The sequence below is a fragment of the Solanum dulcamara genome, chromosome 8 (assembly GCF_947179165.1).
Source record: "Solanum dulcamara chromosome 8, daSolDulc1.2, whole genome shotgun sequence".
Classification (NCBI taxonomy): domain Eukaryota; kingdom Viridiplantae; phylum Streptophyta; class Magnoliopsida; order Solanales; family Solanaceae; genus Solanum; species Solanum dulcamara.
Genome location: NC_077244.1, coordinates 30,166,743 through 30,192,574, shown reverse-complemented (window position 1 = coordinate 30,192,574; position 25,832 = coordinate 30,166,743). Strand labels below are relative to the sequence as shown.

The following is a 25,832-nucleotide window of genomic DNA, read 5'->3' as shown; positions in this document are numbered from 1 at the left end:
GAATAGGAGCTTCTTGTAGACTTTACACGTTCTTCATCCCGTTGGCTTTCTATGGGTCATGCCAAAAGAAGGAATAGAATAAGTTTTACATACCCGCTACTTTCCCTCACAGAATCATTATATTCATATATCATACCCGGCCCGTCATGAGCTCGACATCATAACCTTCTCATTGCTTTACCATACCATCACATAATGAACCCAAACCATGATGGGACTCGGTGAGTAATCATAGAATTATAACATCGTATTTATGTCCAATACATGTCAAGAGGGAAGAAGGGTAGCTTTACTAACTTGTACCAAAAACATTCCAAGAGAAAGCTTCATATACCTGTTTAGGGATTAATTGAAATCCATCTTGTCTTGATACCTCCTTAACCTATTTGACATGAACGTAATACTAAGGTTAATAGAATTTCAATTTCCAATATCTTACTCTACAACCAAATACTAATAGGAGTCATTTCCTATCCCTTACCCCGATTAGTTTGTTACTATTTCCGAAGCTATAAAAAATCAGGCAGCATTTCCCCTGAAACTTTATCATTCCCGAGATTTCAACTCGGCCAAAATATCAACAACCATACCAATAACAACAATCAGCAGCATATTTATAATTAAATCACTTCAACCTTACACATTACTAGTTCCAAACAACTAGCTCCCAACTATGATACAAAAATAGAGTTTTTAATGTTTATTACATAAATTCTTTAACCATACCAAACAGAGGGTTGTGTGGCTGCAAATAGAAGAACCCATACCCTTTTTAAAATACTTTAAATCCCTTCAAGATGCAACCCCACCATCTGAACCCGCAGCACCACAATGACAACACACTACGCGACTTCGATTTAGCTACTACGAATTTAATTTAGCTTGTTTTTAACGTCAAGCAACCTTGTGAAATTTTTTCACTTGCAGAATCATTTAATACATGTAATATATCTCATAAAATCATCATAAACTTCAGTTCGAAGGAGAAACTCTTACCTTTCCCGGAACTCGTCAACCTCATCGAAACTTGCCTCGAAAGTTTCTTTAGCGTGCCTAAAACTTCTTGTCTGTTTGGTAACATTATATGATACTCCAAAACATAAATTTATATTACTAACACCTTCATAAAATCATGGTTTACCTTAGATAATTAATTTACGGAACAAAATCGGAAGCTTACCTTTTGTTTTCCTCAAATCCAAAACTCTCTCTAGCTTGAGGGTTTCTCTCCTCTTCTTCTCTTTTCTAGAATATTTGAATGAAGTTATAAATGAAGGGATAATCATGAATATAAGTTATCAACATACATATATAGTCTACTTTAATGGGGACAAATGTCAAGCCCTAAGTGGTGACACATGTTAATCCCCCATTGGGCCAACACACCCCTTTCCTCTAATCACAGGCTGCCACATGGCATGTGGTGTCCACCACCTTGCTCCATCTGCTCCACGTGAAACTCCCTCATGCTGCCATATGGTACTCTCTTTTCCACATCATAGGTTCGTAATCTCATCTTACTTTACGAACCTATATAATCTTTTCTACGTAAGCTTCACATGAACTCAAGTAGCTTAAGTACATAAGATTTCCAAGTTGGTATCTTACATAAATAAGTCGATTCCTACGACTCATTATTTGGTCTCCAACTTCTTCTAGTTTCCTATAACTCTATTTCCAATCTTCTCTACTATGGGGTATAACATTCTTCTTTCCTTATAGTTGTTTGATAGAGTTATAGCTTATCCGGCTCACATGTTAACTCTTAGAAGCTTAAGAGTTCTTAAGAAGTCTTAAGAAGCTTTAAGAAGCTTGAGAAACTTTAGGAAACCTTAAGAAAATTAAGAGACTTACGATCCTTTCAAGTGACTTAAGATCCTTTCAAGAGATTTAAGAACACGTTCCAAGGTACAAAAGTATGGGGTGTAACATCAGTTGGTAGTCTTCACCTACTATTCTCTATCTTTGAGTCTAAATGAAATAATTTTTTGTGAAAACCTACAATCCAGTTCATAAATGTGACCCTACTAATAGAAACAAACTTTTCAATAGCAAGTTCTTATCCCATCACTACTATGAGAGGATAAAGGAACAATCCAACATTAGAATTTTTGAGTTTCAAGAGATTATTAAAAATTAATTGGATTTATATGTTGGAAGAACAGTCTGTAGGAGAGAAAGAAACAAAGTTTTACAAGATCTAATAGGTGACTATGTTCTTGAGTTTGGAAGGATCTTAGACTATCGAGATGAATTGCTAAGAACTAATCCAGGTAGTACATGCATAGTCAATCTTTAGGATTAAACATTTGAAGATGGTAGAAAAAGGTTTCAAAGCTTCTACATATATTTTGATGCATTTAAGATGTCTTACCTGGCTGGTTGTAGGAACTGCATTGGTTTGGATGGTTGATTTCTAAAGGGAGAACCTAAAGGTTAGTTACTGGTTGTTGTTTAGAAAGATGGGAAAAATCAAATGCTACCACTAGCTTGCATAGTAGTTGAGGTTGAGAAACAACAACTTGGAGTTTGTATGTCAAGCTTCTTAAGAAAGATCTTCAGCTGGGAGATGGAACATATACCACAGTCATAAAAAATATGCAGAAGGTTAGTTTCATTCTTGTTTTATGATTGTTTTGGTTTCTTTGTTTATAACTAAAGATTTATTTATGACAATTTTTGTTTATTGCTTTATAACTGTAAGTTTTTTAATGACTAATTTATTCTTATTTTATGACTATTAGTCTTTCTTTGTAACGATTAGTTTCATTCTTTGTTTATGACTATTTGGTTTATTGGTGTCACGACCTGATTTAGGGCCTATTCGTAACAAATCAATTGAAACCCCAAAGAGCTCCAACAAAGACTCTTGAAGTATCATTAGCATACATAAAGTAAAGTAAAGCAAAAATAACATAGGAAAGAGTCTAAAACATAGATCACACAGCGAGTGTAAACTAAACAACATAGATTCTGTATTATTGTCCAACATATGCCTCTACAAATCAAGAAGGGCAGGAGCTAAGACATGTCCTAGATCACTCTCAATACAATTATAACAAAAAGTCCTTGAAAGCAAACAACTCATACCTCAGCCTCCATAGATGAAGCCACATGTAGAATGAACAGGATCCTCAACCCCTATATTATGATACAATATAGGAAAAATATACTTTAGTACTTTTGAATGTAGTAAATATATGGGTAGGACATGCAAAATAAATCATATGAGGCAATGATCAATTAACGTATATGATTAAGAGGATATGTAATGTCATTAGAAAACTATATTGATCAAAGCAATTAAGAGATATAGTTGAAATCATAAAAGAGCTTAAGAGAATATACATATATTGGATATAACCATAACAAACAATAATTCCATTCGAATTATAGAATGGAATACCGATGTCTTCCCATACACAGAAGAAAGGGGAATCTACTTGTCAAGATAGACTATACCCAGCTAGACAAGTGTCATGAACACGTGCTATATGTGGATCCACAAGCTAGGGAATTTTGGCAAACCTACAATGGTACGCAGTTATGAGAGTAGAGAATTTATATAAGGACCCATATGTCGATCCTCTACCTCAAGCCTCATTCCGTGCTAAGTCAAATCCCATGAAATATATACCATAGTAATAATATTTAACATATATCATAAAGCTTGTGCATGGGTTTAACCTTCATAGAGTAGCTCATTTTCATGTCATAATTGCAATGTGAGTAAAAGCCTTTCAACATTACAGTTCATACTTCCATATTTTATGCCACTAGGTTGCTAGGTCACCATTTAAGGATCCTAAGTCATATATCTTCATAACTTGTATGAAATTCATATCTTGAACATAATATTAATCAGTGATCATAATTCATACTTCAATTTAGATTAAAATTTATATAGATAGTCAATTTGGATGAACACCATCAGAATACTTTGAAGTCATTGAACTTCATAATCATATTTCATGTAAATCATCATTGAAAATTGCTTCATGCATGGGTATTTATAAATCGATATTAAATCATGCAATTAATGTAAAACCATGCTTATAATGATCATTAATAATAATTAAAACGTAATTGAAATAGCCCAACATAATTAATCAAAACTATGGTTTAAAAGTAATGAAATTTTAAGATATTTTAGAGGAAAACCTTGGCACTCCATGGGTGAAATGAACCCATGGATCAATCGCCACATATCTTGATGAAATTATCTCAAGAATTGAAGAGGAACCTTGATGAACTTGAAATCCTAGCTTGAATTTATGGAAAAAGCTTGAGAGATAGTTAAAGTCTTGACTTAGGAAATTTTTGGAGAATGAATAGAATAGGAGGAGAATTTAAATAACTGGGTAAATATAGAATTTGAACTTGGACATAAAGGTTTCTAGATTCACTCAATTGAACTTGAGAAAAGAAGGAAATACCATTTATTTAAAATTGGAATTTGGTCCTACCACTACAAGAAATAAGACTTATTGTGGCGCCAAACGTTGCTACAAAATGATCCAAAGTCGCCGCTAATGGTATATAGCAGCGACAATTGCTTCGTTCGTAGTAGTTCCATAACTAAAAGTTATTTGTGACGATTAAACAATGTCGCCACAATAAAACTCCATCTGTAGCGACATTATTCGTCACAATATATAAATAAATATGCCACAAAAAATAATAATTTACAACACAAATATTTGGAAAGTCGCTCCTAAAATATGACCTATAGTGGCGATATAGTTGCCACAAAATCGTATACGATAACTGTGGCAACTGTTATGTCGCTCCTAAAATATGACCTATAGTGGCGACATAGTTGCCACAAAAGCTTACACGCTAACTGTGGCTACTGTTATGTCGCTCCTAAAATATGGCCTATAGTGGCGACATAATTGCCACAAAAGCTTATACGTTAACTGTGGCTACTGTTATGTCGCTGATAAATGTTGATATTAATTAGTAGCATTTCCTATCGCTGCAAAAAAGTATAAACTATTAACATCAACTTTTATGTCACTGCTACACGTCATTAATTAACAGCCGCAAAAATCCACTAAATATCAGTGGCAACTTTTTTGTTATTGCAAAAGGTAATATTCATCTCGTTACTATAGACCAATATTTAGTGTTTTAAAAACAAATTCTCTAAAATTAGTATATATATATATATTAAAAACATCTAATATATAATATTTCACAAAATTAGAACAAAAGCATTTACGAGTACGTACATATTAGCTAGTACTTCAGTTATCATTGTATATCACAAAATTAGAACAAAAGCATTTCGTGTTTGCATATACAAGTACAAAAAGCAAAAACTCCCATTGCATGCCTTCAAACTACTTCTTGATTGGGCCCCATTGCATAAGAACCTTGTCCCTGAAAATAGAAAAACAATATCAACTTCCTCGAATGACTTCAATGTCTCAAACTGTCTTTCATAGTATTCCTTTTCTCCTATAATCAGTAAAAAAAGTAGTCAAAAAAGGACTGAGGATGTTAAAGATAGGAGCTTTTCATATAGCTTCTATTGAGTCCTAATTTAACATCAAACAATACTTAGTCTATAGAAAAGGAAAATTACCACTTTTTTCCTTGCCAAGAACATGTTTCTTGGGATGTTACTCTTCATATCCCAACCTAAAATCTTAACTTTTCCTTATACTTCACAACATAAAGTAGCAGCTATAGCAATAATATTTTGTAAATAACAACTAAAAGAAGCAAGATTTTGACTCCAAAAATGGAAACACAGAAACTAAAAAGTTTACAAAACCAAAACCTACAATAACACAAGACTTGAGCACTTTATCTGGAAGCCTTAACAAAAAATCATGCCTTAGTGACTTATTAAATGAGTTTCGCCGGCTGAAACCAAGAAAAGCTTTCCCAAAAGTGTCCTATAGATAATGATGAGGTTGTTGATAGCTTATCAGAAGCCTTCACTAGTTTTCAGTAAATAGATAACACAAAAAACTTTCAACAATCTTCCACTTACTGTTGATAACTAAAGTACTTCTTTTTGGCCATAGGCCATAGCTTTGTTGGATTCGGCATCTCTAAAGCCATGGAAAGCTTTCCAGAAAACATTTCAGTTGTTGGATTTTCCTAATAACTAGTCCAACTTTTAATGTAACTATTTTCTACACGAAGATAACAATTTATTATATTCCAAAAGAGCAAGAGAAAGTACCTGTTGCATTCTAGTCATAATAGCAGCCATTTGTTCTTGGAACATCTTGTCTACCTCGCCTTTCATGTGTTCACACTCCTCGTCTAATTTTTTCTGCAAATCTTCTTTCATATTCTTTTTTAAATCAGCAGTCATTTGTTCACGTTCTTCTTGTAACTTTCGATCCATATCAGCTTGCATCTCTTGACGAATACTTTCCATTGCCGAAGATACACTTGCCTCTATGTCTGACTTATGTAGTTGACTCTTTTTAGGAGGCTTCTTTCCATATCCTTTTTCCCGAACATAGACTGATATCTCACCGAGAACCGATGATAAAATCTCATCCCTAGTCATGGGATGCTCGATCTCTTCAGATTGTTGTTCAACAACAAGTTGTTGAAGCTGACCCTGCAATAACATTTAATTATTTCACCAAAACATAATGCACATATTGAAAGTAACTTTGGACTTTCTTTGGTCCAGTTTTTGGACTTCTTCCAATGCAAATATGTATTCCGAGAAGCAAACTTCCCTGCAGATACATTGTCCAAATGCAGTCATATGCTTGAAAATACACAATATTTCTATAATTTTCAGCAACTACCACAAGAAACTACGGGCTACATCAAGTTGGACAAGCTAGGGATGGCAAGTTTTAGAAGAAGAAAACTCAACCTCCTTCAACTCTTCTTACAGCTTTAGTGTTCTAACTTCTTCTTCTTCAATTTGGATGTCTCTATTTCATAGCTATATCGACTTTGAAGATTTAATAGTTAGGACCTTTGTAAAGGGGAGAGTCCCTCATTTATAGCTTTCCTAGACTAAACAACTTATCATTAGAGATAAGGACTAGAGTAGGTATTTCTGCTCTGTTTCTACTGTACAGGTACATTGCAGACCTGCAACACTTGATACAGCACTTGGAATTCCTCTCTTGTTTGCTTCCATTGTGCAGGTAAATAAAGTGTTGCAGCACTTTATGACTTTGTTGTCGAATTGCAGCATACATCTAGAACCTGCAGGTTGATTTAGCATGGTGCAATGGAGTGGATTACTACATCAACAACTAAGTTTACTGCAGATCTGCAACATCCAACAACAAATACTTCAACTACACAACCATGTACACATCTACAATACAACCATACTTGGAACCTTTAGCATCCAACAACCTGCAACACCTTACAATAGTCATCCTCATCTTCACCTTCAGAACCTGCAGAAATATGGGGCAGAAACTGCAGCTGCAGTTAAGTCCTCAATGGTGTTCTCATTTCCATGTCTTCAAGGGTGTTTATTTATATAGACAAAGAAACTTTACAGCTGATGTTTTGCCCAAACACAGCCACAAATCCAAAGAAGAAAGATTACATATTGAAGTAGACAAGGTGAATTAATGACTATCTTGAGAAGAAGTTATCTCCAAAAAAAAGAATAAAGTAACTTGTAGTAGATCAAACCATACACGTTCTCCGTTGTCTTTTTTACGTGTATGTTGAATCTCCCAGACTTTATCTGGTGTGTCTTTTTCTCCCGATTCAGGATTTCTCTACAATATAGTTCAATAACAAAAAAAATATATAAGCAAATAATCATATAAATAACAAGAAGTATATGTAATTATAGAAGAACAAATGTGTTTTCATCGTAGCTTCGTCTACTTCTGCAAATGATCGCGTCCCACAAGAATGCTTAGTTATCTGTTTTTCTCTATTTTTTTTGTTTCTCTCACTAACAACCTGTACTAAGTCAAGAGATCAAAAAATATTTATGCTAGTCTAGATAGCTACTGAAATATTTCATGTTTTCCATGTAAGCATATGTCTAAGATTATAGAGTGGGCAACAATGTTTTGGTTATAATAAAGTTACCTTGAATTTCTCACTGCCAAAATACTTAACTAGGTATTTCCAGTCCTCCAACTCAACATCCTCAGGTCGATGAGACAATCTTTCTTCATCAGTATCATAGGCAGAGTAAGAATTATGCAATCGAGCTTTCCATGCCCTAAAAAGTCTTTGCATAGTGCTTATCACAAAGCCTTGTAACTTATGTTCTCGCAGTCCACCACAAAATTCAAATTTGTCCTGAACATATTATAATATTAAATTTGATAAATTAAGTAATTTAAAGAAAATACAAAATGGAAAGTAATTAATTACCTTAACCTTATACCACATTGCTTCTCCATGTTTTAAAACAATCTTTTGCCAATTTCCATCTCGAAATGAGATGCTGCTCCTCATGATCAAGCCACAGTAATTAACAATATCTCTAGCACCAGAACCCACAGCTCTATCAATGTCATATGGAATAATTATATTAATTTTTCCTCCGTACTTGGTTTTAATATCAACCGTCTTAGATTTATATTTTCCTCTTCCTCTCTTTTTATTGATGCGAGAAACTGCAAAGCAATAATATGGTGATCTTGAGAACTATATGCAATCATGGCATCTTATCATCTCCACTAAAAGTTTGCAGATTCATGGCATCTTATCACCAAAACATCTTTTGTTAACCAATTATCCTCTTCTTTTTTCAACTTAAAGATACATAAAAATTTGAGCTTATATATTTTAAGAAACAGATCAAAAGAAGATTATTAAATAAGTGTCTATATCTGCACCCAAGAAAGAACGAAACTAGTTAAGTCTCTGTCAAGTATGAAAACTAGCAGATGAAGGGAACTAGCAGAACTAGAAGAAGAGAAACTGCCAGTATTTTAAGTTAATTTACTTTGATGCAGAACACCACCCATTAGTCTATTAGATCCTTGTAAATTTAAATTTCCAGAACCAAGACCAAGCACAGACAATTTTGCACCACTAGCTAGGGACGTGGACTAACCTGCACCAGTTTCAACCTCCGGGGAGGGGCTTACACTTTCTTCTAGAGTTCTGGATGATTGAGTCTCTAGAGATGTTCTTTGGATAGGGTCATTTGATATTTGGCTTATCTGCTGAGGTCCTTGCCTTGGGTTAGATGATTGTTCTGTCTGTAGAGGTCCTTGCCTTGGTGGTATTTGTGGCTGAGATGCAGTTCCAGCAAGACTTTCTCGTCCTTGAAAATTTCCACGTCCAGTTCTTATACCACCTCTTCTACTTTTACCTCGTCTAGTTCCTTTCATTTCCTGCAACATGATTAAAAAGGAGAAGTATAATATTCAGAAATTAAAAATGATAAAACATATATCTACCAGCTAAAGAAAACATCAAATACACAACACTTCTACAATCTCCAGCAGCTACCACAGGAAACAATAGGCTACATCAAGATGGACAAGCTAGGAATGGTAAGTTTCAGAAGGAAAACTCTGAAAAAGATCAAACTATCCTCTTGACTGATCTCATTCTCAATGTGTAATAGACTTTTTATGAATATTCTGTTTTATTTCTTCTTATTCCATCTAGTTATTTCCCATTATAAGGGGAGAGTCTCCCTTGTTTACTGCTTCAGTAGAACTAAGAACATACTGCTAGAAGTAAGAGCTAGAGTAGTTATCACTTGCATATGCCACAATACAGTAGCAACAGTGATTGAAACTGATCAACAGCTACAACCACTCAGCAACAACAACAGAGACCAAAAGCAACCAGCAACCTTCAACAAATACACCATGCTACACCAAAATGACTCCAGATTATGCAAGATTATAGCAAATACAACTCCTGCAAAAAACAAGAAGTTTCATCTCAAAAGGATAATTGGAGATGTTAGTCGAGCGACCTTGAAAAAGTTAGTCGACTTAAGTCGCAAGATGGAGCATTTCACAAATTGGAACTTCCAGCTTCTGGAAAAGGCCTCCAAAAGTTGCAGGATTACAGAAAATACTGTATTTGCAGATCCCAAGAAGTTTCAACTCAAACGGACAATTGGAGACGTTAGTCGAGCGACCGTGAAAAAGTTAGCCGGCTTCAAAGCACTCTTGGAGGTCCTTTCCCTTTTGTTAGCTTGTGCAAGTTCTTTCTTGTTTTTGTTTGTTGGTTTGTGCAGATACACCACAATACAGAACCTGGAATGCTTTAACAACAGTAACAACAAGAGGAGACACACCAACAACAATTGTACTTCCAATGTTTCTGCTGTACAGCACTCTTGGAAGTATCCTGCAACTTTGAGCCTTGTGTTGGAATTGCAGCATCTGAGATTGGATTGCCTGCACCAACAACTACCTTTATACCTGCAACAGCTCAACAACATCACATGTAGATGCTACAGCAGCAGCAACAACATTACAGAGATGCAGCAACAATAATATAAGAATGTTGTAGAGATGCAGCACAAGAATCAGCAATGAGATTTCTCCTTTAGTCTATCTATCTTGTGCAGGTACTCTGAAGAGATGATCCTGATCATAAGGAAGGGTCTCCTCTTGGGAGTAGCTGGCAACAACAAACATCTTAACCCCCTCTACTATGGAAGTAACATAGAGCTACCCAAGGACCTGCAGCAGCCTATGACTAAGCCACAGCAGGGTATGATGTGCAAGGTGATTGGGATCATGTGGACCTGCACCAAGGCCTCCAAAGCTTGCAGGATTGCAGCAAATACTATAGGGGCAAGGCCCAAGAAGTCTCATCTCAAACGGATAATTGGAGACGTTAGGCGAGCGACCTTGAAAAAGTCAGCTGTCTTAAGCCTAAAGAGGGAGCAATTTGCTATTTGGAAACTCCAACTTGTGCAAAATTCCTCAAAATCTTGCAGGACAAAAGAAAAGCTTATTTGTGCAAGTCTCAAAGAGTTTCAGCTCAATCGGATAATTGTAGACGTTAGGCGAGCGACCTTGAAAAAGCAAACAGGCTCCAAAACACTCTTAGAGGTCCTTTCTATTTTGCTAGCTTGTGCAAGTTCTTTCTTGCTTTTGTTTTTTTGTTGTATTGTTGCAGGTTACTGGAGTGATACATCAACATGCATTAACAACAACTACATGGAGGACATCAAAGATACAACCACCAAATCAAATAGAAACTCCAATACTGCTATAGGCCCATCCAGGTTTTTCTCTCTTGTTGGCTGGTTGTTTTCCTTCGATGGTTTTTTGTAGGTACAACAGCTAATGGGTCACCTTGGCAAATAAAATGCATCAACATAAAGACAGCAGCCTTCCAAGATAGGACCTCACCAACACATCAGCTCTCCACCCATGCCAATTCCTTGACTGCAACACCTACAGCAGATCCATTGCACCCCAAAACTCTTGAAACTCACTACTCTTCAACATGCACTAATAACAACTACATAGAGGACATCAAAGATACAACCACCAAATCAAACATCTCTACTATAGCCTCATTGATGGAAATGTAACACATTGATTAAACTTAAAATGCTGATTATATTTACAAAGTTGCAGATACAAGCGTTATGAATTAATTTTATGTCAACCTAATCAAAATAAAATACAGAAAACTTATCAAAACAAGATGTAGATAGATATACAGTCGTCTTTGTTAATTAATCTTCAAAAGGATGTATCATTGTCATCTCCATCATTATCATCAATTAACTCTTCTTCGCTTTCTTCATTCTCAGATACATCTATATTATTGTCATTAATAAAATCATCATCCTGATTTTCTTCATCATTGGTACGCAAAACAGTTTGTGGTTCAATATCATCCCTATGTAAAGACACCGCAAAAGATAAGAACAAATACTAGAATTCTCCATACATTCTGCGGCTATTTACAGTGAGTCTTATCGACTCTACACATCTCCAGAAAATAAAACTTCAAATAAAGAGAATCGATTGATCAGCTAACTAGACAGAACTGCACAAAGTATAAAAAATAAATCTCTGTAAACAAATTGTGAATACTTCTTTCTCCAACAAAGGTGTCAATTCTTTAACTAGTCAAAACCACAAATTCATGAAGAGATAAAGATGTAAACAACGAAGAGACTCTCGATTTCAAGATAGATTTTCCAATGTGCAATCCAAATGTAGGACTTCCATCAACAGACATAGAAACACCCACACAGAGGATATCGAGAATACAAAATACAAAATACAAATGAGAATATAGAATTTCAGCTTCTAGTTTATCTCGCAAGATCGAGAATACAAAATACAAAAACATCTTTAGAACTTTCAGCTTTTAACTTACCTCGAACTAATTTTCAAAACTTCAAATGGGCGAACTGGTTCAATCCTTTAGAACTTCGAACTTCTTACGCTCACAGTGATTTTCAAACTAGGAAGTCTCTTCCTTCTCCATCAACTTTAGAGAACCCCATTCCTACAAAATTCAAGTGGGTTCTAGAAATTACATGTAAAATCTTAAAATACATAAACCTAGAAACGGATTTGAGCACATACCTGATGAAATACATACTTTATAGAACCCTATTAGTCAAAAATTGAAGAATATTCAGCAAAAAGGAACCTTATTCATATATATTTCACCAACAGATCGACACTATTTGTTCCTATAAATCGAGCAAAGAGGAACCTCTGTTAGCAGTGTTGTCTCTGTTTTTCTTTCCTCCGATCCCTTTTTCCCAAATCTATATAATATCCATTTTTTTATTTAGGTTTGTGCAAGAGCTGATGAGAATGGCCTTTAGTTTAGCAGCTAAGAGATGATCTTTTAATATCTCAAAGCTTGCCAAATTTTTACAGATTGTTTAGTTTATTTTTCTTTTAAATTTAATTTAGTCGGATTAACATTAGCGGTGACTAGGTCGCTACAAAATCTTATTTGAGGCAACATTTGAAAATTTGCTACTAAATATTTAGGGTCCAAATTTTATTTTAGCGGGACTTTATAATTTGCGAATTAGTGACAACTATTAGCAGCGACACAAAATAAGTCGCCACTGAAACTAAACATTTTGGAACGACCATAAATGTCCCTACTGAATATGAAGCTTTTGTAGCAACAAGTAGGGTCGCCACTAAATCTCGCCACAATAAGTCTTATTTCTTGTAGTGTACGAATTAACTCTATGAGTCATAGAAGTGGGGATAAGATGTAGGAACGACTCGTCTTACTGGTCTAAAAAGCCTGGGAATTTGGTGTCTTTGAAGTCGCGTCTACAAGGCATGTCTATGAATCATCTTCGAGTCTATGAGTCATAAACCCCTCTCATCCTGCGGGTCCTAAAACCTACATATTCTGAGCCTTTAAAATTTGCCTTATGAGTCAAATTTATGACTCATCAACTGGATGACGACTCATCCTATTGAGTCATAGGTGATTTTTTAGAGGGTGGTCCTGAAAAGGTTTAAGGTCTTAACCTACGACTCATTCTTCTGAGTTGTAGAAAGCACTACAAGTCGTAGAGTGACTCGTGGACTTAAGGACATGGAAAGAGGACTAGCAACCTAACATTAATAAAATGATAAATAAAAAAGCATAAATCATAAGATTTTCAAACTTAACTTAAATCATACTTTAAAACCAACTTCATGAACATGCATGCATATGAGAGACATATGGAATAGAAACGTAGGAGTTCAAATATTTTTAACGTGGACAACTTAGTACCTTAGGCTTGAGTGGAAGCAAAGAGATACAGATAATGCTTTATCGTTTCCGTTTCTGCTTTTCATGTAGCACTCTCTAGTTGTTGATTTCTCCACAACACGTTGATGGAAGTAACCTCTTTGTTCCTTAATCTATTTACTTGTTGTTCTAAGATTTCCGCCAAAACCTTTTCATACGTCAAATTCTCTTCAATGTTCATATTTTCTAATGGTACAATAGTTTTTAGATCACCCACAAACTTTCTCAACATAGACACATGAAATAGTGGATGATCCATCTCCAACTCAAACGACTAATCTAACTCATATTCAACTTTCCTAACACACTTCAATATTGTATAGGGTCCTACATATGTAGGACAACTTCCCTTTCTTACCAAAACGCATCACACCCTTCATAGGTGAAACCTTCAAATAAACCCAATCATCCACATCAAATTTAAGGTCTCTCCTTCGTATGTCTAATTATAACATTTTGCATCTTTAAGCCATCTTCATTCTTTCACTTATGAGTCTTACTTTTTCCATTTCATCTACTACCAAATTGGGACCAATCAACGCTATCTCACCTATTAAAACCATCCCATCAGGAATATACATCCTGTTCCATATAAGGCTTCAAGAGGAGCCATTTAGATTCTAGATTGATAACTATTATTGTAGGAAAACTCAATAAATAGCTAGTGCTCATTCAAACTTATTTTAAAATTGATCACACAGGATCTCAACATATCCTTCAAAGTTTAGATCATTCTTTTGGCTTGTCCATCTATTTGTGGATGGAAGGCGGTACTTAGCCTAACTTTCATACCAAGACCTTTTTAGAATGACTTCAAATAATGTAAAGTGAATTGATCACCAAATATGATATAATAGACATGGGGACACCATGAAGCTTTACTAATTCCCGAATATATAACTTAAAATAGTCTTCGGCACCATAGAATGTCTTAACTAGTAAAAAATATGCCGACTTCGTCAATCAGTCCACTATAACCCAAATGAAATCATGTTGCCTTCTTTCAGCTTGTCTATCTATTTAAGGATGGAAGGTGGTACTTAGCTTAACTTTATTATCAAGACCTTTTTAAAATGACTTCAAAAAAAGTGAAGTGAATTGAGTACCAAATCTAATATACTAGACATGGGGACACCATGAAGCTTTACCAATTCCTGAATGTACAACTTAGCATAGTCTTGGGCACCATAAGAAGTATTAACTAGTAGGAAATGTGTCGATTTCATCATTTAGTCCACAATAACCCTTTTTTCGACTTGTCCATCTATTTGAGGATGTAAGCCAGTACTTAGCTTAACCTTCATACCAAGACCTTTTTAAAATGACTTTAAAAACTATGAAGTAAATTGAGTACTAAATCTAATATAATAGACATGGGACACCATATAGCTTGACCAATTCCCGAATATACAACTTTGCATAGTCTTCGGTACCATAGGAAGTCTTAACTGGTAGAAAATATACCGACTTCATTATTCAGTCTACAATAACCCAAATGGAATCATGTGCCTTCTAGTATGAGGCAAACCCATCACAATGTCCATATTTGCATGTTTCCACTTCCAAGTAGTAATCCCAATGTCTCGATCTCAACCTCTGAGATTTTGATGCTTAACTTTCACTTGCTGCTCCGCTAAATATTCCATTTGAGTTCAATATTTGCAGCATGGTAGTCGTGATAGTGAAGTTAACACCATGAGGTAGTGGTGGGAGGACTATAGATCCAGTAGATCCTGCACAATCTGTATCAGCATAATCATCAACTAGGGTAAAGTTCACACGTATCTAATCTCTTCCCCTTAATGGTTGATTTAGTTGATCCCTATTGTCAGCATCATCCTTGATTTGATTTTCAGCAAGCTCTCTCAGAATTTATGCCTCACACTCTTGCACATTCATCTTCCGAATTGACCTTCATAATTCCGGATTGTTGGAAAGTAGTGGTTAACTCTTAATGTGGGTGTTTGGCATGCACTATTTGTCCTTTCAAAAGAACAAACAAGAAATAAAAAGTAAAATTAGGATATATAACTACAAACTAAATTAGTGACTAATAGATTATTTGAAAGTCGTATTCCCCGGCAATGGAGTTATTTTTTATAACCTTTAATTATACTTCTCGAAAGAAATATAGATGATCGTTAGTAGTCTATTTACCAAACTAAGTGTTGGGGTCGATCCCGCAGGGAATAGGTTTAAATAAATCCATTAGCAAGAACTTTCTGGATGTAGTCTCTAGTTCCCAAAAAAAAGTTCATAAAGTAAAATTGTGGGTTTTGTATTTATTTAGTAACACTTAATCACGCTATAGCAAATTAACTAGTAATAACTTTATGAAAAATATGAGAATTTATCTAGGTGTGTGTTCCCCATGATGTTTAACTCAACATATTAATCGTGTTAGTGATAACATTTCAATGCATTACTTATAAAATTTAGAGAGTTATCTAACATCTAATTCACCTTCCCGTCCTTCTTAGATATAGTTCATTTTTTTTCTCCTGGTCTGAGAATGTATGCTTTACTAACCCTTGCTCTGGATTTCAGAGTACTATCCCCTCCCGCACTCAAGTAACCTAGATGAAGTTTCATTCCTCTGAATTATTGTTGTGATAATCTTTTCCTAATAAATACCTCCCTCCCAATCAAGAATTGAATACGGAAAAATTCCCAAGACTTATAAATGAAGAAAATCACAATACATGCAAGACAAATCATGATAATCACTTTACACATTTTCCTACTTCATTATTTTATCCTGGTTCCCACAGCCCTAGTTGTGAGCTTAGCTACTCATAATTATATGTAAAGAAATAAGAATATGTGTATTATTCACAAATAAATCCCAACATGAATGAATAAGTAAACCTTGAATCACACATATGAACCATGACTCAAGAAAGAACACCAAAATTATATTTCCACAATCAATCTAAAAAGGTAATAGAATATGTCTGCCAATGTCGTTTACAATAATAACAAAACTGATAATAAAAGGCGTAACCTTAAAAACCTAATAAATTCAAGTATTTATAGAATTACAAAATGTAATCCTAAACAAACTAGGAAAATTTAGCTCGACACGACCTTACGCCCACGGACTACGAACTGTACTAATATTCAGGTCTATGGCTCTTCTCCATAGTCCCCAACTTAGTTACACCACATTATGGAGGCCTTGACTTCTTCATGGGAAACTACCATGTCTCGTGGTCCTAACTATGGCTCGTATTAGGGTCCGTAGTGATTCCCTTTCTAGATATTAAATCTTTAATTAACCATCCTCCATGAGCCATCTTTATGATCCGTAGTGGACTCCCAGCCCATGAAAGGCATTGTGGATTTTCACTTGGTCAATATTCAATCCACTTTCAACTTTACATATTCAATATTACAGCATCCACAATGACTCATGTTGTACTCCACGACCCATAAATGGTTCTGTGGAGTTATACTTAATCAACTTTTAATATTAGATTCATTCTCTCATCAGTAATACGCCAACCACCATGGTCCGTGCAAGTCACTATGGTCCATCATGAGGATCATATTACTTAGTCCTTAGCAAAACAATAACTCAGATCCAGCAAATCATCAAAACTCATTCTTGACTTAGTGTTCCTACAAAATAAACAAAATGCACATCATATCTATAGAAACATGCTTGCAGCCCACACTAATTCACCATTTTGAGCATTAAAAGTGTCATAAATATGCGATACATCAGTCTTACGACTAGTAAAAACATGAATGAGTCATAAAAAGGACTCGTAGGAAATGTCCTGAGGCTTGATTTTGTATAGGTCTTAGAGTGATTGACGAGTCATTTGTATGAGTTGTAAACCAGATGACAACTAGTAGAGTCTAAATAGTGGTAAGAATTAATGAGGGGTATTGTAGACTTTTCGTAATTTTTGTTCAATGAATCTAGGCATTTTTCAAGGAAATTAAGAACCTATAAATCCCTCAAACATTCAAATTTCCTCCTATTCCAATTTATTCTAAAAAATTTCTCTAAGGCGTTGAAGGATTATTCTCTAAAGGGTCTTCTCCTACAATTCAAGTTAGGGTTACGAGAACTCAAGACTCCTTCTCAATTTAAGAGTTATATTCACCAAGGTATGTGGGATTAGATTCATGGGTTCCATTCACCCATGAAGTTCCAAGGGTTTTGTTTAAAAATCTCTTTAATTTCAATTTATTTCTAACCCTAGATTTGATTAATTGCATTGGGATCCTCTATGATCTCTATAAGTGGCATGATTACAAGTTGTTTATGAATTCCCTTGCATAAAGCTAGTATCAATAATGATTTTAATTAATTATGATCATGAAGTTCAATGATTTTCAAAAGAAAGCTTTTATGAAAGAAGTTGAGACATATGAATGAATGACGAATGTTTCAATTATATTTCAATAATGCTTCAAGAAGGTATTATGGTATGATAAGTAAAATTCTCACATAATCATGATTAAAGGGAGATAAGTACATTTCTCACCAAAGTTTATAGATTCCTATGAATCACTCAATTAATGAGCTACTCTAATGATTATTTTTGTAATAATGTCTTGATGTTTTAATGAATTCCATTGGAATATTGAATAAGCACCCAGAGGTCTTTTAGGTGTGGTTTGGTCTGATAATCAAAGGTTTTATACCCAAGGGAATCCTAGTAGCGACTTAAAGTCCTAAACTACGTTTCCCCCATAGGTTGCCTTTATGGCCTATCTAGTGTATCCACATATATCTTATGATATTAAGATGTTTCTCAAAGAGTTTACCTTGGTAAGTAGCCTCTTTCTTCTCGATATGGGAGTTACATCAAATTCTATGTTAAAGCACACATTGTCTTAGATGTTTGTTAATGGTCTTATCCTAAACAAGTTGTATGAATATAAGTAAGTTTACTATGAAGTTTTATGATTCATTGAACAGAAGTTTTCATATGGTTTTAAATGTTTTTTAAGTCTTACCTATATTCATCTCATTGGTCATGCATCCTATGTGCATATTGTCCATGCCTTATTTCATTGTTCAAGCATATCTCAAATACTTAGTACCTTAAATATACTAACACTTACTTTTTCCTACATTGTCTTATAATAGAGGGACCAACGATCTTCACACTCCTCACATTCATGGTTAAAGTTGATATAGTATTCTAGAGTGCTGGTGAGTCCTAATTCATCGATTACGTGGCTTTTTCTTTATGTTGCCACTTTGATTCCTCTTATGTTAGGGTGAGCTAGGAGCTTTTGATAAGCCCCCATGTAGTTATAGAGGCATGTTAAGAAATACAAGTTATATAGTCTGGTTTGGACATAGGTTCTGAGTTCTTTCTATTCTTAAACTTCATGGTTATGAGTTGATATTTTTTTGATTCACTATATTTATTTGACCTTATGAATGCAATGTATTAAATAGGCTTGGTTGGGAATCTAGGATTTTTTGATCGTCGTGTTACTCCTAGGATCTAGCTTGGGGTGTGACAAGAGAGTCTAACATGCCACATCAAGTAGAGTCTTGTTCATCTATGTGAGGCGCACCATATCTATGAATAAGAGGCTATGAGGCGTCTTAGGGAAATCTCACTTCATTCATGATCTATATTATGTGATAGATTGGTACTCTATGTCTTTCCCTTCTAACTATTATTGTTTACAATTTTCAAAAAATGCCTCCATGAAGGGATTCCGTATGAAGGGTTATTGAGGAGGAGAAAGAAGCTCCAAATGCTCCCTTGATTTAACAAGTCTCATATGCCGAGTTCCGAGAGACTTTCCAAGATTTTTCCCAAGCTGTGATGGTGCAAGTCAATCATTTTTTTCCTATTGAAGTTGAGGGAGGACGGGATACAAGAGTTCATTAACCTCAAGCAAGAGAATATGAGTGTGAAGAGGTATGCCCTTAAGTTTTCCCAATTGACAAAATATTCTCCATTTATGGTTGCTGATCAAAGATCTCTAATGTGCAACTTCATATCGGGTGTGTCGGATTTGCTATCTAAGGAATACAAGATGGCCATGTTGATTTAGGAAATAAATATATCTAGGCTCATGAATCATGCGAAACAAATAAAGGATGACTAAGGGATAGAGCTAGCGAGTCTAAAAGGGCAAGGACCGATGGTGGTGATTCCTTTCATGCTAGGTTTGAAAATGGTGCGCGTCCTCAGTTTCACAAAAGGTATTCCTATCAAGTCTCTTCCAATGCTCCTACTGCAAGTTTGACAAGGATAGATTGGCTAACCCTAAGCCCCAAGGAAGAGCCCCAAATGGCCAAGTTATGCCCATATGCAAGAACTGTGGAAAGTATCACAAAGGAGAATGTCTAGTGGGATTGAATGTGTGCTATAGATATGACTAGAAGGGTCAGCATGCCAATAGTATTGAGTTAAGGATGTCCATCCCTAAGGACATGTTTCTCATGGATGGAAAGTGAAACAAAGTGCCCAAGCTCAACTAAAAGGTCGTCAACACAATAATATGTTTTATGCTCTTCATGCTAAGCAAGAGGTAGAAGAGGTTCCCGATATTGTTATCGACATGTTACAGTTCTTTTACTATGATATTTATGTTGTACTTGATCTAGGTGCAATTTTATAATTTATTACTCTTTACGTGGCCATGTGATTTGATGTTGGCCCCAAAATATTGTTGGAGCTATTTTCGATTTATACTTCCGTAGGTAAGCCAGTTGTAGCTAAAAGAGTTTGTAGAGATTGACTAGTTTAAGTTTTTGACAAAGTTACTTCATGTGATCTAGTAGAGCTTGATCTGAATGATTTTGTCACGACTTAACTCAGTAGGCCATGATTAGTGACCGAGTTAGGCACCCATACGTACCCTTAGCCCCACTTAGCATGTTAGTAGAATAGACAAAAGTAGGAGTCAAAAAGGGGTCGCTAGAGAGAGCATAAGAACATATATAGAAATAGAGGGCCATTAAGGCCATCACGGAACACAAAGCCCAAAACATATATACATAACCCACATCACAAGTCTACATACCTCTACAGAATGATAGACTAGTCATATGATGGACAGGGCCCCGTTGTACCCTTAACCAATATGTACAAATGTACAATAGAAAATTCAGTACCAAAATAGGGCTCCGAACAAAGGAGTACTACCAACCAATAGAGTGAATGTCCTAAGCGAGCGGATCAACAAACCAAGCATCTGTACCTATGAGCATGTAACGCAGTCCTTCCCCCCCGGAAAGAGGAAGTTAGTACGGATAATGTACCGAGTATGTAAAGCATGGACTGTATAAGTAAAGCCATTACCAAAATAGAAGGTGCAAAAATGAGCAAAATATCCAGAATACAAAAATGTTTTTCATAACCACAAATATTGTATGCAGAAAACATATGCAATATCCGGCCCCATTATTGGTATCGATAAACAAATCATAGTCACTGCCCCATCACTGGTACCACAGTATATCATAACTCCAGAGTAGGTAATATCTCCATAACAGATCATATCATATCAGATGGTCATATCATATCATATCATATCATATGTGTACATGGCACATCATAACTCTATAAATCCTATGTACAAGTCGTACCTTCCCCCTCACATCGGGGCACGACGAACAATTCAAAGAAGTATGCATGATTATAAATCCTAGCCTGGGCTCAATAAAAGAAGCATTGAGGCATCCACGAGTTTAGTAGTGAGAAACTAAATGCAATATAAAATACAAAACATTTCCAGACACTCGATAGCATAACTCCGATGCCAATTCATATAAGATAAAATGAGAGATAATCATAGTGCATGTCTTTCAAATGTCACGATGGTCTATTTCAAAATAGTCTTTCTAAAATCGTTTCCATATTTTAAAATATATTAGAGGGCTCAATGGAATAATTAAAATAATCTATCTTTCAAAATCAAGACAAGAGTCATATGAAGTACCTTTTGAAAGTCACTATGGATTACATCAAAATGGAACTTCTAGAACTATATAGTCGTATCAAAGCATAATAAAATGTCCTTTGGAAATCAAGAAATTGTCCTTCCTAATGGCTCTAGGAATAGGAACTTCCTTGGAACCGTATAAAATTCATATATTTGTTTCATAAAGACCATGCCAAAAGAAATATTAGCTTTACATACTTATGACAAATCATGCCAAGAGAAAGAATAAACTTTACATACTTATGCAAAAAACATGCCAAAAGGAGGAAATGTTAGCTTACATACCTCTTACGGATTACTCTTAACACGTTCACCTCATCGTCTCTTGAACCTATTTAACATGAAAGTAATTCTAAAGTTTGTGACCTTCGACTTTCCAGCTTGTAATTCTACCACCAAATACCCATACGAACCAATCCCTTATCAATTCCCTTAGACTAGTTCATTACTAGTTCCGAAGTTAGCGGAAATCGGGAAGCATCTCCCCTATAACTTGCCCTATCCAAACTTCCATTTTAACCTCCAAGCCTTAGTATCCAACCAACAACAACAGTCATCAACATCTATACAAGTAAACCACTTCAACATTATACAACAAAAACTCAAAACAACTAACTTAAAACTACGATTCCAAAATAGGGTTTTTAATCTCTATTTTGTAAAACCTTTTACCACATGAACCGGGGTGTCATGTCGATTCAACCATCAGAATATACATTCAATTTTAGTCATGTCCATCCCTTCAATACTACAAAAAAATGCCCAACACAACACCACAATAACAACGACTCTAGCCAAACTTTAACCCATTAAAATCGCGTCAAACCAACCCCTACATGACCTGCAATGTTCTTTAGTCGTAACATGTATATTTTCATATTTAAAATCCATATTTATACCTTCATAACATGTATAAAGCCTTACAAAAAGGTGGGAAAAGAGAGCCAACCCATACCTTGCTAGAACTTGCTAAAACTTGCCTCGAAAGTTATCTTAACATGCTAAAAATTGACGGGCTGTTCGCGTCCCTTCTACGCTACCCCAAATGGTAATTTTACTATTTTAAACACTGTCATGTAGCCATGGATACCTTAAATAATTAATTCATGAATCGAAAGTCGGAGGCTTACCACAAATTGGCAAAATCCGTGGCTGCCTTCTCTTCTTTCTCATATTTTTTTCTCTTCTTTGTTGCTGATTTTTGGATGAAAATGACTTAATAGTCATCACAACACGTATATATATTTTTCCTTAAGAAGGAACCCATGGAATCCCTTAGGGGTGACACGTGGCAGCCCCCTAGGGTGCCACTTCATCCATGCGCCCTCTCATATACTGCCACATGGCAGTGTGGGGTCCACCCTAAGAAAGTGATTAACCTACCTGGTCCAAGTAGGTACATAACCTACTTAGTCCAAGTAGGTGCATCACCTACTTATTTTATGTAGGTGCGTGTTTTCCTTATTTCCCTTTCATGGGTTCATAATCTCGTCTCACTTCAAGAGCCTATGTATTCCTTGCTACATAAGCTTGACGTGTACTCAAGTAGCTTAACTACATTAGAAATCCAAGTTGTTAGCTTACACAAGTAAGTTGAGTCCCATGACCTATTATTCCCCCCCCCCTCCCACCTCGTTTAAAATCCTTATAATTCTATTACCAATCTTCTCTCTTATGGAGTATCTCCTTCTCCTTTCCTTAGGATTATTTGATAGCGTTATAGAATATACTACTCAGATGACGTCTTCTAAGAAACTTAAGAGCCTTCCCAAAAACTTAATAAGCTTAAGAAGCATTCCAAGGTACAAAAGTACGGGGTGTAACATCCTTCCCCCCTTTAGAACATTCATCCTCGAATGTGAACCAAAACCTTCCTCCGAATCTTATACTGACTATATAGAGATTTCCTCTATCCCGTTGCCATAACATATACTCTTATCAAGCAATAAATATTAGAGTTCCAAAGATTAGGATTACTTGTGTTTCATTTCCACTTTCACTTCCTAGGGTGTCACCCATCCTTGTACTACTCTCTACCAAGCATGCTTAACTTCGGAGTTCTGATGGAATCCGATGCATTAGTGCTAGTATGATCTCATCCATCCCTTAAGGTCTCCACCAATGGTTTCTCACACGGTCATAGATACCGCGGTTTCTATCTATTTATTGCTGGCCTCGAGATCCATCCATTCCTTATGGGATCTCGTTTGAAGTTTAAGCATTCTTATTTACATATGATAACGTCAGTTAATTTTCTCTTACGCTTGTACTTCTCTTATCCACTTCCACCCTTTTAGGGTGCACCTATGTCCTCCTCTATTTTTTTCAATTATTCATGCGCAAATGATTCTAGTCCAATATATTTAACATGCTGCACCATGTCCACACGCTCTTTTAGATCATACATACTTTAAGTTGCCCCTATAAAAAACCCTAGTACAACCATAAGGTGGTTAGTATTCTCGATATATAGTACATAATCTAGTCTAAGTACTGCTACTCGAGTCATACAACTTAATGTAGTAGTTTAACCGAAGCCACATTTCATTCATCCCAATCAGTACGTCACTAGTTCTTATAATCGTGTCCGATTCTCCATTTGGGGCACTTATACTCTGATGACACATGTTTCATATTTTATTATCACCCTTTTTTTCCAAAGGATACCACTTGTTCCTTTGATAATTTCACACTGCCTCATTTGTTTTGCAATTTCTATTCCCTATTCTCGAGGGATCCCACTATTTTCCAAGGTGGAGGTACATATTCACAATACCCCTTTCTTCTTCATAAGCTTCCATCCTTATCATTACCATGGATACGATCTTTCATGATATATTACCACCTTATAACTCATTCTCTTTCTATTTCCAAAAATAATTTGGTAGAGTTTTCTCTATATTCTTTACTATCTGAAACCTGCACTCAGGAAATACATACAATGCCTCACAGGGCCAACATATATTTATTCATATCACAGCCACACATGGCTTTCAGTATCAATAACCGTATGAAAATAATGGACTTACCTCATGTGTCCAACTCAAATAGCAATTGTTACACTTTCCTGTCTACTTTCCTTTCACCTTTCAACCTTACATGTCAATCATATTTCCATACATCACCTAACATATCTCCTTCGTGTCTTTGCTTACCTACATGCACTGTAACCTCCAATATCGTCAGTTACTTTCTTTTATCGATGTTGTCCTTCTACTAAAATCATAAGTTAGTATAAGGAATTTCATTCTCCATGACTCGGCTCTATGCACGATCTTAGATATGAAAGAAAGGTAACATACTAAATATCTTATAGCCTCCTGTTTATAAATGTGGTGCACAACACACTGATAAATAAGACTCTACTAGACACGGTCTGTAGACACTCCAAGGGCGAACTGCTCTGATACCACTTTTGTCATAACTCAACTCCGTAGGCCATGACTATTGCCCGAGTTTGGCACCTATGCATACCCTTAGCCCCACTTAGCGTGTTAGTAGAATAGAAAAAAATAGGAGTCAAAAAGGGGTCGCTAGAGAGAGCATAAGAACATATATAGCACAAGAGTGCCTTAAGGCCATCACAAAACATAAACCCAAAAATATATATACATAACCCACATCACAAGTCTACAGACCTCTATAGAATGATAGCCTAGTCATATGATGGGATAGGGCCCCATCGTACCCTTAACCAATATGTACAAATATACAACAGAAAAGTTAGTACCAAAATAGGGCTCCGAACAAAGGAGTACTGCCAACCAACAAGGTGAATGTCCTAAGCGAGCGGATCAGCAAACTGAGCATCTGTACCTACGGGCATTTAACGTTGCCTCCTGGAAAGAGGGGGTCAATACAGAAAATATACCGAGTATGTAAACCATGGACTATAGTAAGTAAAGACATTACCAGAATAGAAGGTGCAAAAATGAGCAAAATATCCAGAATACCAAAATGCTTTTCATAACCATAGATAATATATGAAGAAAACATATGCCATATCCGACCCTATTATGGGAATCGGTGAACAAATCATGGTCGCCGCCCCATCACTGGCACCACAGCACATCATAACTCCAGAGTAGAGAATATCTCTATAACAGATCATATCATATCAGATCATGTCATATCATATGTGTACATGACACATCATAACTCCACAAATCCTATGTACAGGTCATACCTACCCCTCACGTCAAGATACG

The 25,832-nt window shown here is 35.7% G+C and overlaps 1 protein-coding gene across 1 annotated transcript; it reads right to left on the bottom strand.

Annotated features, from left to right (window-relative positions):
* Positions 1-5,340: 5,340 nt before the first annotated feature.
* LOC129899859 (uncharacterized) lies at positions 5,341-9,802 on the bottom strand. The gene is made up of 8 exons (XM_055974867.1): positions 9,785-9,802; positions 9,066-9,314; positions 8,344-8,619; positions 8,053-8,268; positions 7,834-7,920; positions 7,626-7,730; positions 6,200-6,589; positions 5,341-5,385 (listed from the first exon to the last, which is right to left on the bottom strand). The coding sequence occupies exons 1-8, from the start codon at positions 9,800-9,802 to the stop codon at positions 5,341-5,343; spliced, it is 1,386 nt and encodes a 461-aa protein (XP_055830842.1).
* Positions 9,803-25,832: the final 16,030 nt, after the last annotated feature.

Bases quoted from the DNA above. Each gene is read 5' to 3' on its own strand.
- LOC129899859 (XM_055974867.1), bottom strand. The intron at 7,921-8,052 runs GTAACTTTATTA...GACTTAGTACAG, and splicing joins TTGGCAGTGAGAAATTCAAG to GTTGTTAGTGAGAGAAACAA. The intron at 5,386-6,199 runs GTACTTTCTCTT...TTCTATTTTCAG, and splicing joins TTATGACTAGAATGCAACAG to GGACAAGGTTCTTATGCAAT.